The sequence below is a fragment of the Chiloscyllium plagiosum genome, chromosome 24 (genome assembly GCF_004010195.1).
Source record: "Chiloscyllium plagiosum isolate BGI_BamShark_2017 chromosome 24, ASM401019v2, whole genome shotgun sequence".
In the NCBI taxonomy this organism is placed as follows: domain Eukaryota; kingdom Metazoa; phylum Chordata; class Chondrichthyes; order Orectolobiformes; family Hemiscylliidae; genus Chiloscyllium; species Chiloscyllium plagiosum.
In genome coordinates this window covers 37,236,446-37,249,401 of record NC_057733.1, presented here as the reverse complement: position 1 = coordinate 37,249,401, position 12,956 = coordinate 37,236,446, and the positions used below count along the sequence as shown (strand labels likewise).

Genomic DNA, 12,956 nt, shown 5'->3' with positions numbered 1-12,956 from the left:
AGTGTAGTGGACAGTGAAGAAGGTTACCTCAGATTACAACAGGATCTTGACCAGATGGGCCAATGTGCTGAGAAGTGGCAGATGGAGTTTAATTCAGATAAATGCGAGGTGCTGCATTTTGGGAAAGCAAATCTTAGCAGGAAATACACTTAATGGTAAGGTCCTAGGGAGTGTTGCTGAACAAAGAGACCTTGGAGTGCAGGTTCATAGCTCCTTGTAAGTGGAGTCGCAGGTAGATAGGATAGTGAAGAACGCATTTAGTATGCTTTCCTTTATTGGTTAGAGTATTGAGTACAGGAGTTGGGAGGTCATGTTGCGGTTGTACAGAACATTAGTTAGGCCACTGTTGGAATATTGCGTGTAATTCTGGTGTCCTTCCTATTGAAAAGAAACTTGAAAGGGTTCAGTAAAGATTTACAAGGATGTTGCCAAGGTTGGAGGATCTGAGCTACAGGGAGAGGCTGAATAGGCTGGGGCTGTTTTCCCTGGAGCGTTGGAGGCTGAAGGGTGACTTTATAGAGGTTTACAAAATTATGAGGGGCATGGATATGATAAATAGACAAAGTCTTTTCCCTGGGGTCGGGGAGTCCAGAACGAGAGAGCATAGGTTGAGGGTGAGAGGGGAAAGATATAAAAGAGAACTTAGGGGGAACTTTTTCACGCAGAGGGTGGTACGTGTATGGAATGAGCTGCCAGAGGATGTGGTGGAGGCTGGTACAATTGCAACATTTAAGAGGCATTTGGATGGGTATATGAATAGGAAGGTTTGGAGGGATATGGGGCGGGTGCTGGCAGGTGGGACTAGATTGGGTTGGGATATCTGGTCGACGTGGACGGGTTGGACCGAAGGGTCTGTTTCCATGCTGTACATCTCTATGACTCTATGACTCTTAAGTCCACACCAACCCTCTGAAGAGTAACCCGCCCAGTCCCATTCCCCTATATTTACCCCTGACTAATGTTCCTAACACTATGGGTAATTTAGCATAGCCAATTCACCTAAACTGCACATCTTTGGATTGTGAGAGGAAACCGGAGCACCTGGAGGAAACCCACACAGAGTTGGGGAGAATGTGCAAAGTCCACACTGGCAACCAAGGCAGGAATCAAACCCAGGTCCTTGGCGCTGAGAGGCAGCAGTGCTAACCACTGAGCCACCGTGCTGCCCCTTGAGCGTATTTGCTTTTATTTGTTCAGGGGAAGTGGGTCTCAGTTGTGGCTGGACCAGCGGTTATGGCCTGTTCCTTATTGCCCTGAACTGAGTGGTTTGCCAGGGCATTTCAGAGGGTAGTTAAGGGTCAACCACATTGCTATGGGTTTGGAATCATGTGTAGGACAGACCAGGTAAGGACACTAGATTTTCTTCCCGTGAGTACATTACTGAACCAGATGGGCTTTTAGGATAATGGACAATGATTACGTGATCACCATTAGACCAACCTTTTTAAAAATTCCAGATTATGTTTTATTGAATTCAGATTTCACTATCTGCTATGATGGGATTCATACACATGTCCCCAGAACATGAGGGACTGTGAATTATAAGACCAGTGCTATTACCGCTACACCACCGCCACCTCCCTCTTGATACCCCAGTGCAATAGAGGAATGCTGTATTTGCAAAGACGCCACTTTCAGATGAGATTTCTGGTTTGGGCCCTGCCTCCCCACTCAGGGGGATGAAAACTTGTATTTGATGGGGTTGAGGGGATTTGTGTGACCTGACAAACATTAATCTTTTGCTGTTTGTGGAATCTGGTGTGTAAACCAGACTTCAGAAGTATGTTAATGTATCCTGAAATCGTGTAAAACACTATTTCAAGGGAAGTTACCTCTTTCGTTCTCCACCAACCCCCACCACCACCAGTTGTCAACAGCACTTCATTGTTTTGTAAATTGAAAGCAGACTCTACAATCTAGATAATGGCTGAAAGATTCCTTTCAGAGCAGTTGTACATTGTTACTGGTACATATGCTGTTCTCGATTTGCTACTTAATCATCCAGATACAGTTTTAGTGTCAAGTATAACAGCTGTCGTTTCCCAATGTAATAATATTTGCTGGCTAAACCTAATTGGATTGATTTGAGATTTTATTTCAAAACATGTTGGTCGGTTAATCTGAATTGAGGGAAGACTGGCTATGTTTTTCTATCTGACTGTGTGCTTCATGTAATTCGACTTCTATACAAATTTTAATAGGCTTAAATGGAAATCATAAGAGAAACAGTCCCAACAGTCTGCATTGGTGTTTATCATTCACACAGGCAGTTTGTATTGGGATTGAATCCTTAGGTGTGTGCTGTAATGAGCTGCACACCAGCAGAGTGCAGTGTGTTGTTTCAGAGATGCTCTTTTGGAGTGCATTCTTGAAACTATTTCTTCAGTTCTAACAGGTATGTTGCCAGTCAAGACCAAATATTGTCTAAACCCCAACATTGTATATCGGATCTGTACAGCGTTGAAAGATGTCCTTCAGCCCATCGTGTCCACACTGCGGTCGTTAAACATTCATCTATTCTAATCTCATCTGTCTGTAGCTTTCTATGCTATGATTTACCAAAGTCATTTTTAAATGTTTTGAGGCTTCCTGCCTCTATCACCCTTTTAGGCATAGAGTTCCAGATACTCACAACCATTTGGGATAAAAAGAACTTTCCAAAACCTCCTCATCTTAAAATTGTGTCCCCTGGTTATTAATCCCTCAACTGGGGAAAAGCTTCTCCCTGTCTGTGTCCATCAGAAATTTGTCCACCTCAGTCAGATGTCCCCCAGCTTTTAGCCTTATATTTAATTCATTTTTAACATGAACTTTATTTTCTCACTACAGAGGTTGGTAGTTTGTTTGGAGGAGTCCATTTACATTCATAACATCAAGGACTTGAAGTTACTGAAAACTATTCAGGATATACCACCAAACCGCACAGGTGGGTTAAATTGTTTCAAATCAGTTTCAAATTGCTAAATGTCTGGACTCAAAATTCCAGAAGGTTTCTTTGAGTCATTACTGTCTTGCTGAAGCATAATAGCATGTAAATGAGAGAGTATTAGACAGAATTTTACAAAACATACAATTCCAAAGCAGGTCAGACAATCCAACCAGTTTCTGCTGGTGTTTGTGTTCAACTCGAGCTAACTCCTTTCCCTCCTCCCCAACCCCTAAATCTAATCCCCTCCTTCTATTTTGTTCTCAAGCTCCCCTTAACTGGATTTTTTCTGTTCATCTCAGCTATGTGTTGGTATGTTCCACATTTTAACCAATCTCTGGATAAACCTGTTTTCTCTTGTTCTCCTGGATTCCATTTGTTTTGATCAGTCATGGATTTATTGAATTGAATTGAATTTGTTGTCACGTGTACCGAGGCACAGTGAAAAGCTTTGTCTTGTGAGCAATACAGGTAGATCACATAGTTAAATAACATTGATAAGTAAATAATAGGTAAACAGTGGCAAAAACAAAAACACAGGTACAGGCAAATGGTAAGAGTTTGTGAGTCCATTCAGTATTCTAACAACAGTAGGATAGAAACTATTTCGAAACCGGCTGGTGCTTGTGTTCAGGCTTCTGTACCCTCTCCCCGATGGTAGAGGTTGTAGAAAAACACTGCCAGGGTTGGATGGATCTTTGAGAATGCTGGCGGCCTTTCCTTGACAGCGGGCCTGGTAGATGGATTCTATAGATGGGAGGTTGGCCTTTGTGATTGTCCGGGCTGAGTTCATCACTCTCTTGTAACCGTCTCTGATCTTGACTGGTACAGTTGCCATACCAGGGAGTGAAACATCCAGACAAAATGCTCTCGATGGCGCACCTATAAAAGTTGGCAAGGGTATCTACTGTCATGCCAACTTTCCTCAGCTGCCTGAGGAAGAAGAGACGTTGTTGGGTCTTTGTAACCAGTGCGTCCACATGAAGAGTCTAAGAAAGCTTGTTATGGATGACCACTCCCAGGAGCTTGACACTCTCCACTCGTTCCACCTCTGTGCTGTTAATGTGTAGTGGGTCATGAGTAACATCCAGCTTAAAGTCAATAATGAGTTCCTTGGTTTTGCTAGCAATGAGAGGGCTGAGTATGAATCCCTGGGGGGCTCCAGGGTTGAGTATTAGTGATGCTGAAATATTGTCCCCAATCTTCCCTGATTGTGGCCTGTGGGTCAGGAAGCTGAGGATCCAACTGCAGAGAGTGGGGCTTAGTCCAAGATTAGATTAGATTCCCTACAGTGTGGAAACAGGCCCTTCAGCCCAACAAGTCCACACTGACCCTCCGAAGGTCAACCCATCCAGATCCATTCCCTACATTCACCCCTGACTAATGCACCTAACACTACGGGCAATGTAGCATGGCCAGTTCACCTAACCTGCAAATATTTGAATTGTGAGAGGAAACTGGAGCACCCAGAGGAAACCCACACAGACACGTGGAGAATGTCCACACAAACAGTTGCCCGAGGCAGGAATTTAACCCGGGTCCCAGGCGCTGTGAGGCAGCAGTGCTAACCACTGAACTACCACTAATTTTAGTAATCAGTCTCAAGGCGATAATAATGTTGAAGGCTGACCTGTTGTCAATGAGTAGGATTCTTATATAGCTGTTCTTGGTGTCAAGATCTTCTCTGGAGGAGTGAAGGGCAAGTGATATGGCATCTGACATGGATCTGTTGGTCCAGTAGGCAAATTGGAGTGGGTCAAGAGTAGTGGGGAGGCTGGAGTTGATTAATGCCATGACCAGCCTTTCAAAGCACTTCATGACCACTGAAGTTAGGGCCACTGGGCGGTAGTCATTGAGACATGCTGTATGAGCCTTCTTAGGCACAGGCTTGATGTTGGCCCTCTTGAAACAGGCAGGGACAGTGACCTGCTGCAGGGACAGGTTGAAGATGTCCGAGAAGGCCTCTGCCAGTTGATCTGTGCATGCCCTGAGTGCACGGCCTGGTACTCCGTCTGCTCCCATCACTTTCCTTGGATTCACACGAAGGAAAACTGATCTGACCTCTGATGCAGTGTCTGTTGGAATAGGTTCGTCAGGACTTGTTGGAATAGGTGTTACCTCTCTGCCGAAATATTGCTCAAAGTGAGCAGAAAAGGTGTTGAGACATTGAAGCGTTTACAAATATCAATGATTACCCCAATCAATTTGACTGGCTGTATTTGATTTAAGTCTCAGCTATTTTTCCCAATGTATTTAATGCACTGAACAGTGGCAGGAACTTCTTGAAAAATTCTGTCACTTATAGTTATATTCTGAAAGCAAGACGTAACCTATAGGAACTTCCTGGAGATAGTATTGGCAAAATCAAAAATGCTGAGATGTTTCTGAACCAAAGTAGTTTCTAACAGCCACAGTTATGTTCAACTTAACACAGCATTGGAACAGTTCACAACTTTATGCACAACTTTATTAGCCTAAAACTGTTATTTGGTAATGTGGATGAAATCTTATGTCATTTGTGGAGCCTAAAATTAGATGTGAGCAGTGAAGAGAAGAGAATTTTGCATCACAAATGATCTGGTTAACATTTGATCCAAATACAGGGCTATTTTCCAGGCAACAGAAGCAACTCACATTCTTCTTATAGAGCTCTCCTGATGCTACAAAAATAATTTTAGTTTCTACCCTTTTTCCTTTTGCCTGCCAGGTTTTACCTGATGCCTGTCTCTACTGCATCTGCTTTGTCAGAGTCTAAAGCTGTCTTTTCTGTGTAGATAGGTCTGGCAGCTATTTTCTCTTCTTTGATGAAATCTTTTGGGAAGAGGCAGAAGGGAAGATGGTGGTAGAAACTGAAACCAACAAGCAGAAGGAGCCACTTGGCCACAGAAAGAGAAAACAAGTGAGAGAGGTAGAACGTGGCCTGCAAAGTCATACACACAATTCAGTGATGAGCCTGGAGACCTTACCTTGTTCTTTGAATGACCACAGTCTGCAAGTGAAATATCTATAATTTAATGTCTTTGTTAGCAGGAATATGATGCAGAAGTACAAGTTCAGTCACATTTACAGTGAGGTTACTGTAGTGAAGTGGTAGAGGGTCCGAGGAAACTTCCAGCCATAATCCAGACTGATGTTTCACTGTGTGTGAATATAGTATTAACATGCACACTTTAAGATAAGATGTGAAATTGGCCCATTCTGCCTTGCTGGGAGGCTGTGAAAGATCCCATGACATTATTTGAACTTTTTCAGCGAATATCTCCTGGTGCTCAAGTCAAACATTTACTGTGTTGCTCAATGAACACTACCAAACTGTTTCTCAAATTTTTGTGTGTGGGATTCTAATGTGCAAGAATTGACTATGCTGTTTGCTTACAGTTTGTTAGACTTCACAAGTAATTTGATGACAACCCAAGGATATGAATAGTGCTATTCTAATGCAAGTTCTTGGTTTATTTCTCCCATTTGATTGGAGTGAGATTTAAGAACTTTGTTTCACACCCTACTCTGCATTAGTTATTTATTGTTGTCTTTATTTGTGACAGACCTGATGCCAAGTATTCCTTCAGTTGCACCATCATTTTAAATTATCTGTCCTTTCCCACTCATACAATTCAGAAGCAATTTGTGCACCATTGTAACTGAATCTTATGTGATTCTGTGTTCTGACTTGATTCACACTTTTCCCAGTTCACTCTTGAGTGCATCACCAGTTGCAAATCGCAGGCTGAACTTTCTGACATCTTGTTTTGTCTATTCTTTCCAGGACTCTGTGCACTTTCCATCAATCATTCCAACTCATACCTGGCATATCCTGGGAATGCCACAATAGGAGAGATAGTGATTTATGATGCAAATAACTTGGTGAGTCTGTAATTACAGGGTAAGTGGGTGGCAACAATATGGCAACTGAGTCTTTTAAAACTTGCAGAGAGTAAGAGAATGAGAATCCCTTTTATTCACCTTCTATAACTCTCATCAGTTGACTTGATGAGATGGTTTAAGATCAGATCTTGGTTGGCTGAGGTTCGTAGCTTCCTCCAGACTTTGAGGTGTGAGAAAGGTGGCAAAATGTGCTCCATGTTAAGTTCCGGCTGAGTGAGATCATGAAATCTTTATCCATTGAGTTCCAGTGACTTTTGAAACAATAGTTCAAATTCAAGCCTTCTGCATGACAGACCAATCCTGTATCACAAACTGGGTGCACAGTCATCCTTGAATCAGGTTATGAGCTCAATTGGCTCTCCACATTTCCTGCTGTTAGTTCAGTTCATGAAAACTGGAGCCTTAACTAGCCTCTCACTGGACGTTATCAAAAAGGCGAATATTGTGACAGGGCCCAGTGTCAGCAGCTGCGCCTCTGCATGATTGCACACCCACTACATCATCACCCGTTACTTCTGATCATGTCAATAACAAAGGCATTCTGGATTAGTGGTGCTGGAAAAGCACAACAGTTCAGGCAGCATCCGAGGAGCAGTAAAATCGACGTTTCGGGCAAAAACCCTTCATCAGGAATACAGGCAGAGTGCTTTAGAGCACTCTGCCTGTATTCCTGATGAAGGGCTTTTGCCCGAAACGTCGATTTTACTTCTCCTCGGATGCTGCCTGAACTGCTGTGCTTTTCCAACACCTCTAATCGAGAATCTGGTTTCCAGCATCTGCAGTCATTGTTTTAACAAAAGCAACTGTGTATGCGCAGAGGAGAGCCACAATACTGAAATGACCTGCAGCAAGGTGAGTGAGAATGATGCGGGGGATAATGGAAGGAGAGTGAGGGCTCGCTCTCTCTCTCTCTCTCTCCCCATCAACTCTCTCCCTAGCATCTCCCACCCCCAAATCTGGCTCCTCCAACTTTCTCTCTCTCAATCTCTCTCTCCTCACCCCAGTCTATGCATTCTCCCTCTTCCTCTGCTCCACCCTCTCCATCCCCCCCACTTCATTTCCCCTTTCTCCTTCTCTGTCTTTCCTTCTCCAATCTCCTTCCCCATCTCCCTTCCTCTGCCCACAATCTTCCACTCAATCCCTATTTCTACTCCACTATCCACAGCCACATCCCAATTAAACCTGAATTTAATGGAATATGTGGATTTAAGTGATGCATAGTACAAGGTGTCAGTAACAACCTATAAACCAAAATTGGATAATTAGACTCATAGAGTCATGTAGCTTGGAAACAGATCCTTCGGTCCAACTTGTCCATGCCATCCAGTATCCTAAACTCAAGTAGTTCTATTTGCCTGTGTTTGGCCCATATCCCTCTAAACCTTTCCTATCTATTTGCCTGTCCAAATGTCTTTTAAATGTTGTAATTGTATCCACCTTTACCACTTCCTCTGGCAACTCATTCCATTCACCACCCTGTGTGAAAAAGTTATCCCTTAGGTCCCTTTTAAACCTTTCTCTTCTCACCTTGAACCTATGTACTCTTGTCTTGCAAACCCCTACCATGGGAAAAAAGACCTTGGCTATTCACCATAAGTATGCCCCTCATGATTTTATAAGCCTCTATAAAGTCACACCTCTTACACTGCAAGGAGAAAGTCCCAGCCTCTCCAGCCTTTTCTTATAATTCAACCCTTCAGTTCCACCAACTTCCTTGTAAATTTTTTCGGTAACTTTCCTAGTTTAACGACATCTTTCTTACAGCAGCGTGACCAGAGCTGTACACAGTGTTCCAGTGTCTTGTCCAGAAACAACATGACTCCAAGAAGAGCAATGGAATCTCAAAAATTAATTCCTCAGACATTACTGTGAGAGATTACTCAGTCAGTTATCTCATTTGGCTGTCATCTAATTAGACATTACAACTGTGATTAAAAGTAATTGTTCTGAAGAAGGGTCACTGGACTCAAAACATTAATGTTTTTATCACTCCACAGACGCCACAAGATTTGTTGAGTTTTTCCAGCAGTTTCTGTTTTGGTTTGTCTTAAAAGCGATTCATTACCTACAAAGTACTTTGGAACCTCCTGTGCTCTCACTGGATGCTGTATAAGGGTTACTAAAAACTTGCAGCCAATCTGTATAACCAACATTCTTTATTAAATTCTCTGCTTAAAATCTGTCCAGCCCAGTCCAAATCATGTTATTTTAATTAGCTGTCATTTGTAGTTTATTGGAGTGATTTGGTTTGTAATTTGTCTGTTTATATCCTATCAGCACAGCATTTCTGTAATTCCTGCACACGATGGTCCACTTGCAGCACTGACCTTCAACTGCACAGGTTCAAAACTGGCAAGTGCCTCGGAAAAGGTATTGTGGAATCCTAGAACGTTTCCAGCTCGGAAGGCGGACATTTAGTCAGTCATGTCATGCTAGCGGTCTGCAAATGTACCTCTTCTAGTTAAATGGTTTTAAGACGATAAGACATAGGAACAGAAATTAGGCCATTCCACCCATTGAGTCTATTCCACTATTCAGTCATGGCAAATACGTTTCTCAATCCCATTCCCCCACTTTCTCCCCGTAATCCTTGATCCCCTTGATACTGAAGAGCCTATCTACCTCAGTCTTAAAGATACTCAATGATCTGGGCTTCACAGCCTCCGATGGCAATGAATTCCATAGATTCACCACTCTCTGACTGAAGACGTTTCTCCATATCTCCAGTCTTTACTCTATGGCTGTGCCCTCGGGTCCTAGACTCTCCTACCAATGGAAACATCTTCTCAATGTCAACTCTGTCCAGGCCAGTCAGTATTCTGTAAGTTTCAATTAGATCCCTTCTCATCCTTCTAAACTCCATTGAGTATAAACCCAGAGTCCTCAAACATTCCTCATTTGTTAAGCTTTTCATTCCTGGGACCATTCTCGTGAACCTCCTCTGAACATGCTCCAGGGCCAGTACATCCTTCCTGAGATATGGGGCCCAAAACTGTGCATATTGCTCCTTTGACATTGCTCCTTGTCCTGGTCTGTCCTGACCTCAACCATTTAATGCCATGATCACCATTTCCTAAAAGTTTCTCGACTGACAATTGATCCATTTAGGTCACCTTACTCAAGCCCCAGACCCAGATCTAGCAATGCCTCCTTTCTTATTGGGTTGGGAGTGTACCGATCAAGAAGATTCCCCTGAATTTCACAGATTCTTTGACCCTGTTCCCAAAATTACCCTAATACAGCCTGGGATAGCAATAGTGTATAGACCCCACCAAATATGCCACTACTGTATAGTTTTTGCCCCTGTCTGTGTGGTAGCCTATGGAATGTAGCCAGTAATGTATCTCCATTGTTTCCTGACTCTGTCTAAATATCATATGTCCTTTACCCTTCCTGACATCCTCTTGCTCTAGTACTGTCTTCCCATCTTTCCCAAATAATTGTATCCAAGCATATTTTATAAGCAGCCCTGCCCCTTTTTGAGCCATAATTCTCAATTTTGAGTCACAACATCTTTTGTTGCTATCTGTGCCTGTAGCTCATCAACTTTAATTTATCACACTCCACGCATTCATATCGATGCAGGTTACACCTAATTTAGGCCTCACTACCGTCCCACTTATCCTGTTTAACCTAATGCCTTTCTGTTCCTTATTGTAATTCTATTTCTGTCTCCCTGTGCTTTGTGCACCTTCTGTCTCTTTTTGCATTGTTTCATGGTACTCATTCCCCTGTTTAAACTATCCCAAACATTAGCAAGCATCCCATAGATGTTATTCCCAGCTCTGAGATGTTCAACCATCATTTTGTACAGGTCCCATATTCCCACAAATTGGCCCAATAACCCAAATATCTATAGCCCTCCATCCACATCATCTTTCCAGCCATATATTTATCTGCTCTATACTCCTATTTCATTGATTCCCGAGCAGGTAGAACTAGGATTAATCCAGAGGTTGACATCTTGTGATCCTCTTCCTTGTCTCCATAAAATTATTCTTAACTGCCAACTACCTAATTGTTTAGTCCTTGACCCCCATTACAATTTTATATTTCTGATAGAGTTGATTGTAAAGGTTACCATAATAACAACTACCAGATGATTACTAGGGTGCATACAACAATCACCTCTCAAATCCATAGACCAGATTCATAATTTTTATTGGCTAATAACTTCTAAAACTGAAAAAAGTTATTTTCTCTCACTAAGATTTAAAAAAATATATTCCCATCATTATCTTTTCCAGTTGTCACCATGTCTCAGTGTGGAATGTATGACCGTGGGCTCAGTGATTACCTTCCTATTAGACTGTGATACCTCTCAGACACCAACCACAAGGGCAACTAGAGACAGGTCCTATTCTGAGTGTGGGAGGGTGTCTTTCTGTGAGTGTCAGGGTGCTGAGAAAGAACCTCCTGACCAGAATCTGGGTGGGCTTTGTGGGTGAGGAGGGAAGAGATGTGGGAGAGAGGAGGAAATGTCTCCCAGCCAGTGGTGAGGGGAGTTTTCCATTGACTGTCTGAGAGTTAGTGTCTCCCAATAAGAGGGGGAGAGTGTAAGTAATTTTCCCTGCCCCTCAATATATACTCAATCCTATTCTTTCCCACTCCTTCATTAGTGACTGAAAATTTGCTTGATTGTGCTTTTCGGTTTGATCCTATGTCTCAAATTTCCAGTCATCAATGGATTTCATTAGTGCTGATCAACATTTCCATTCAGTAGTATTTTAGGGACTGAGTAGAGGCTTCTATAACGTTACAAGAATGTTTTTTAATGTATTATTCTGTTTGTGATTCCACCTTTTTCCACTGGTATTTTTTCTTGAGCAAATTGCTGAAAGTGCACATTAGTAGCTGAGGGTGGTTAAATCTCATTTCCCTTTTTTATGTGAAAACATCTGAGCTGAATTCAGGATCTCTATTTGCTTTTGCTAAATTAGCATTTTGCTTCATGCAGATACAATTCCTTGTTGACTGCCTCAGCAAGTTTTATGCTTGCATGTTTGTTTATCGACACTCTGAGTTTTAGACATTATGAATGTCAAATGATTTATCACAAGGTACAGTGAGGGCTGTTAATTTGTTAGTGTGTTGTACAATTTATTGGACTTTGAAAATAATGCAATGTTGCAGATTTGATGTTTGGCTGGAAAACAACTAATTATAGCAGGAGATTTAGAATAGTCAAGCTTCTTATGAAATGTTTGTAACTGTTTGAAGTACTTGAATGATATCAGTTGTTTAATGCCCTTTTCTGCGATTACCAAATTGTGGAGAATCATTCACTCACTGAATATTCTGCAGGGGACAGTTATTCGTGTCTTTTCCATTCCTGAAGGAGAGAAACTCTACGAATTCAGGAGAGGAATGAAAAGGTAATGTCAGGCATAGCTTCAAAATGAAATAAAGTGACTACATGTATTTTAGATTTGCGTTTACTTTGGTTCCATTCGTAAATGTATTTTCTTCCATTTTATGTTCCCATTTGTTGTCCTCACAATATGTTGGCCTGGAGAGCAGGCAGATGCCGGGCTCCTAACCTGTGACTTTGAGTTGACTGTGAAAGCTTAATCCTCTGATTCCCTTCTCTTTCTGGGAATGATCTGAACTCGGTTGCCCTGACATAATGAACCTCTGATGTGGAATAGTCATAACCTAATGTTTCCTTCCAGCATTCAAGGAGCTGCATCATAGAGAACAGAGTCATCATCTGAACACTATCAATGTCCTATGTTGGATTTTGCAGAAGCAGCAAGTAATTGTTTGCTGTGCAATGTATCAGATGTTTTCAGTAGTTCAGAGTATGTATCTAGTCAGTAATTTAAGCACATGAACCAGGGAGGTTGCAGCTTTGACTACTGGTTTGTGCAGAATTAGCTCATCTCATCCGAGATTCACAGTAGTGTTACCTTAGCATCCCAGGAGATATTTTCTGATCGATCTGTTCAGAGATGTCAATGCACACCTCTGGAGCAGGTGGGATTTGTACATAGGCCTCCTGGCTCAGAGGTAGGGACACTACCACTGTACCCCAAGAGCAGTCACTGTGCTCCTGCATTGGGGTGCAGGAAACGGCCACGCCTGATTATCATCTAGGGACCAACACCATCTTCATTTGGTAGGAGCATATCTGTGAGATCTGGCA

General features: G+C 42.3%; 1 protein-coding gene across 7 annotated transcripts in view; it reads left to right on the top strand.

Moving 5' to 3' along the window:
• Positions 1–12,956, top strand: part of wipi1 (WD repeat domain, phosphoinositide interacting 1) — a 98,237-nt gene that overhangs the window by 51,750 nt on the left and 33,531 nt on the right. For all 7 annotated transcript variants that reach the window (XM_043714833.1, XM_043714839.1, XM_043714832.1 and 4 more), the window contains 4 exons: positions 2,830–2,926; positions 6,693–6,790; positions 9,089–9,181; positions 12,116–12,186. In XM_043714833.1, coding sequence (XP_043570768.1) covers positions 2,830–2,926; positions 6,693–6,790; positions 9,089–9,181; positions 12,116–12,186 — 359 coding nt within the window. The remainder of the gene's footprint in view (positions 1–2,829; positions 2,927–6,692; positions 6,791–9,088; positions 9,182–12,115; positions 12,187–12,956) is intronic.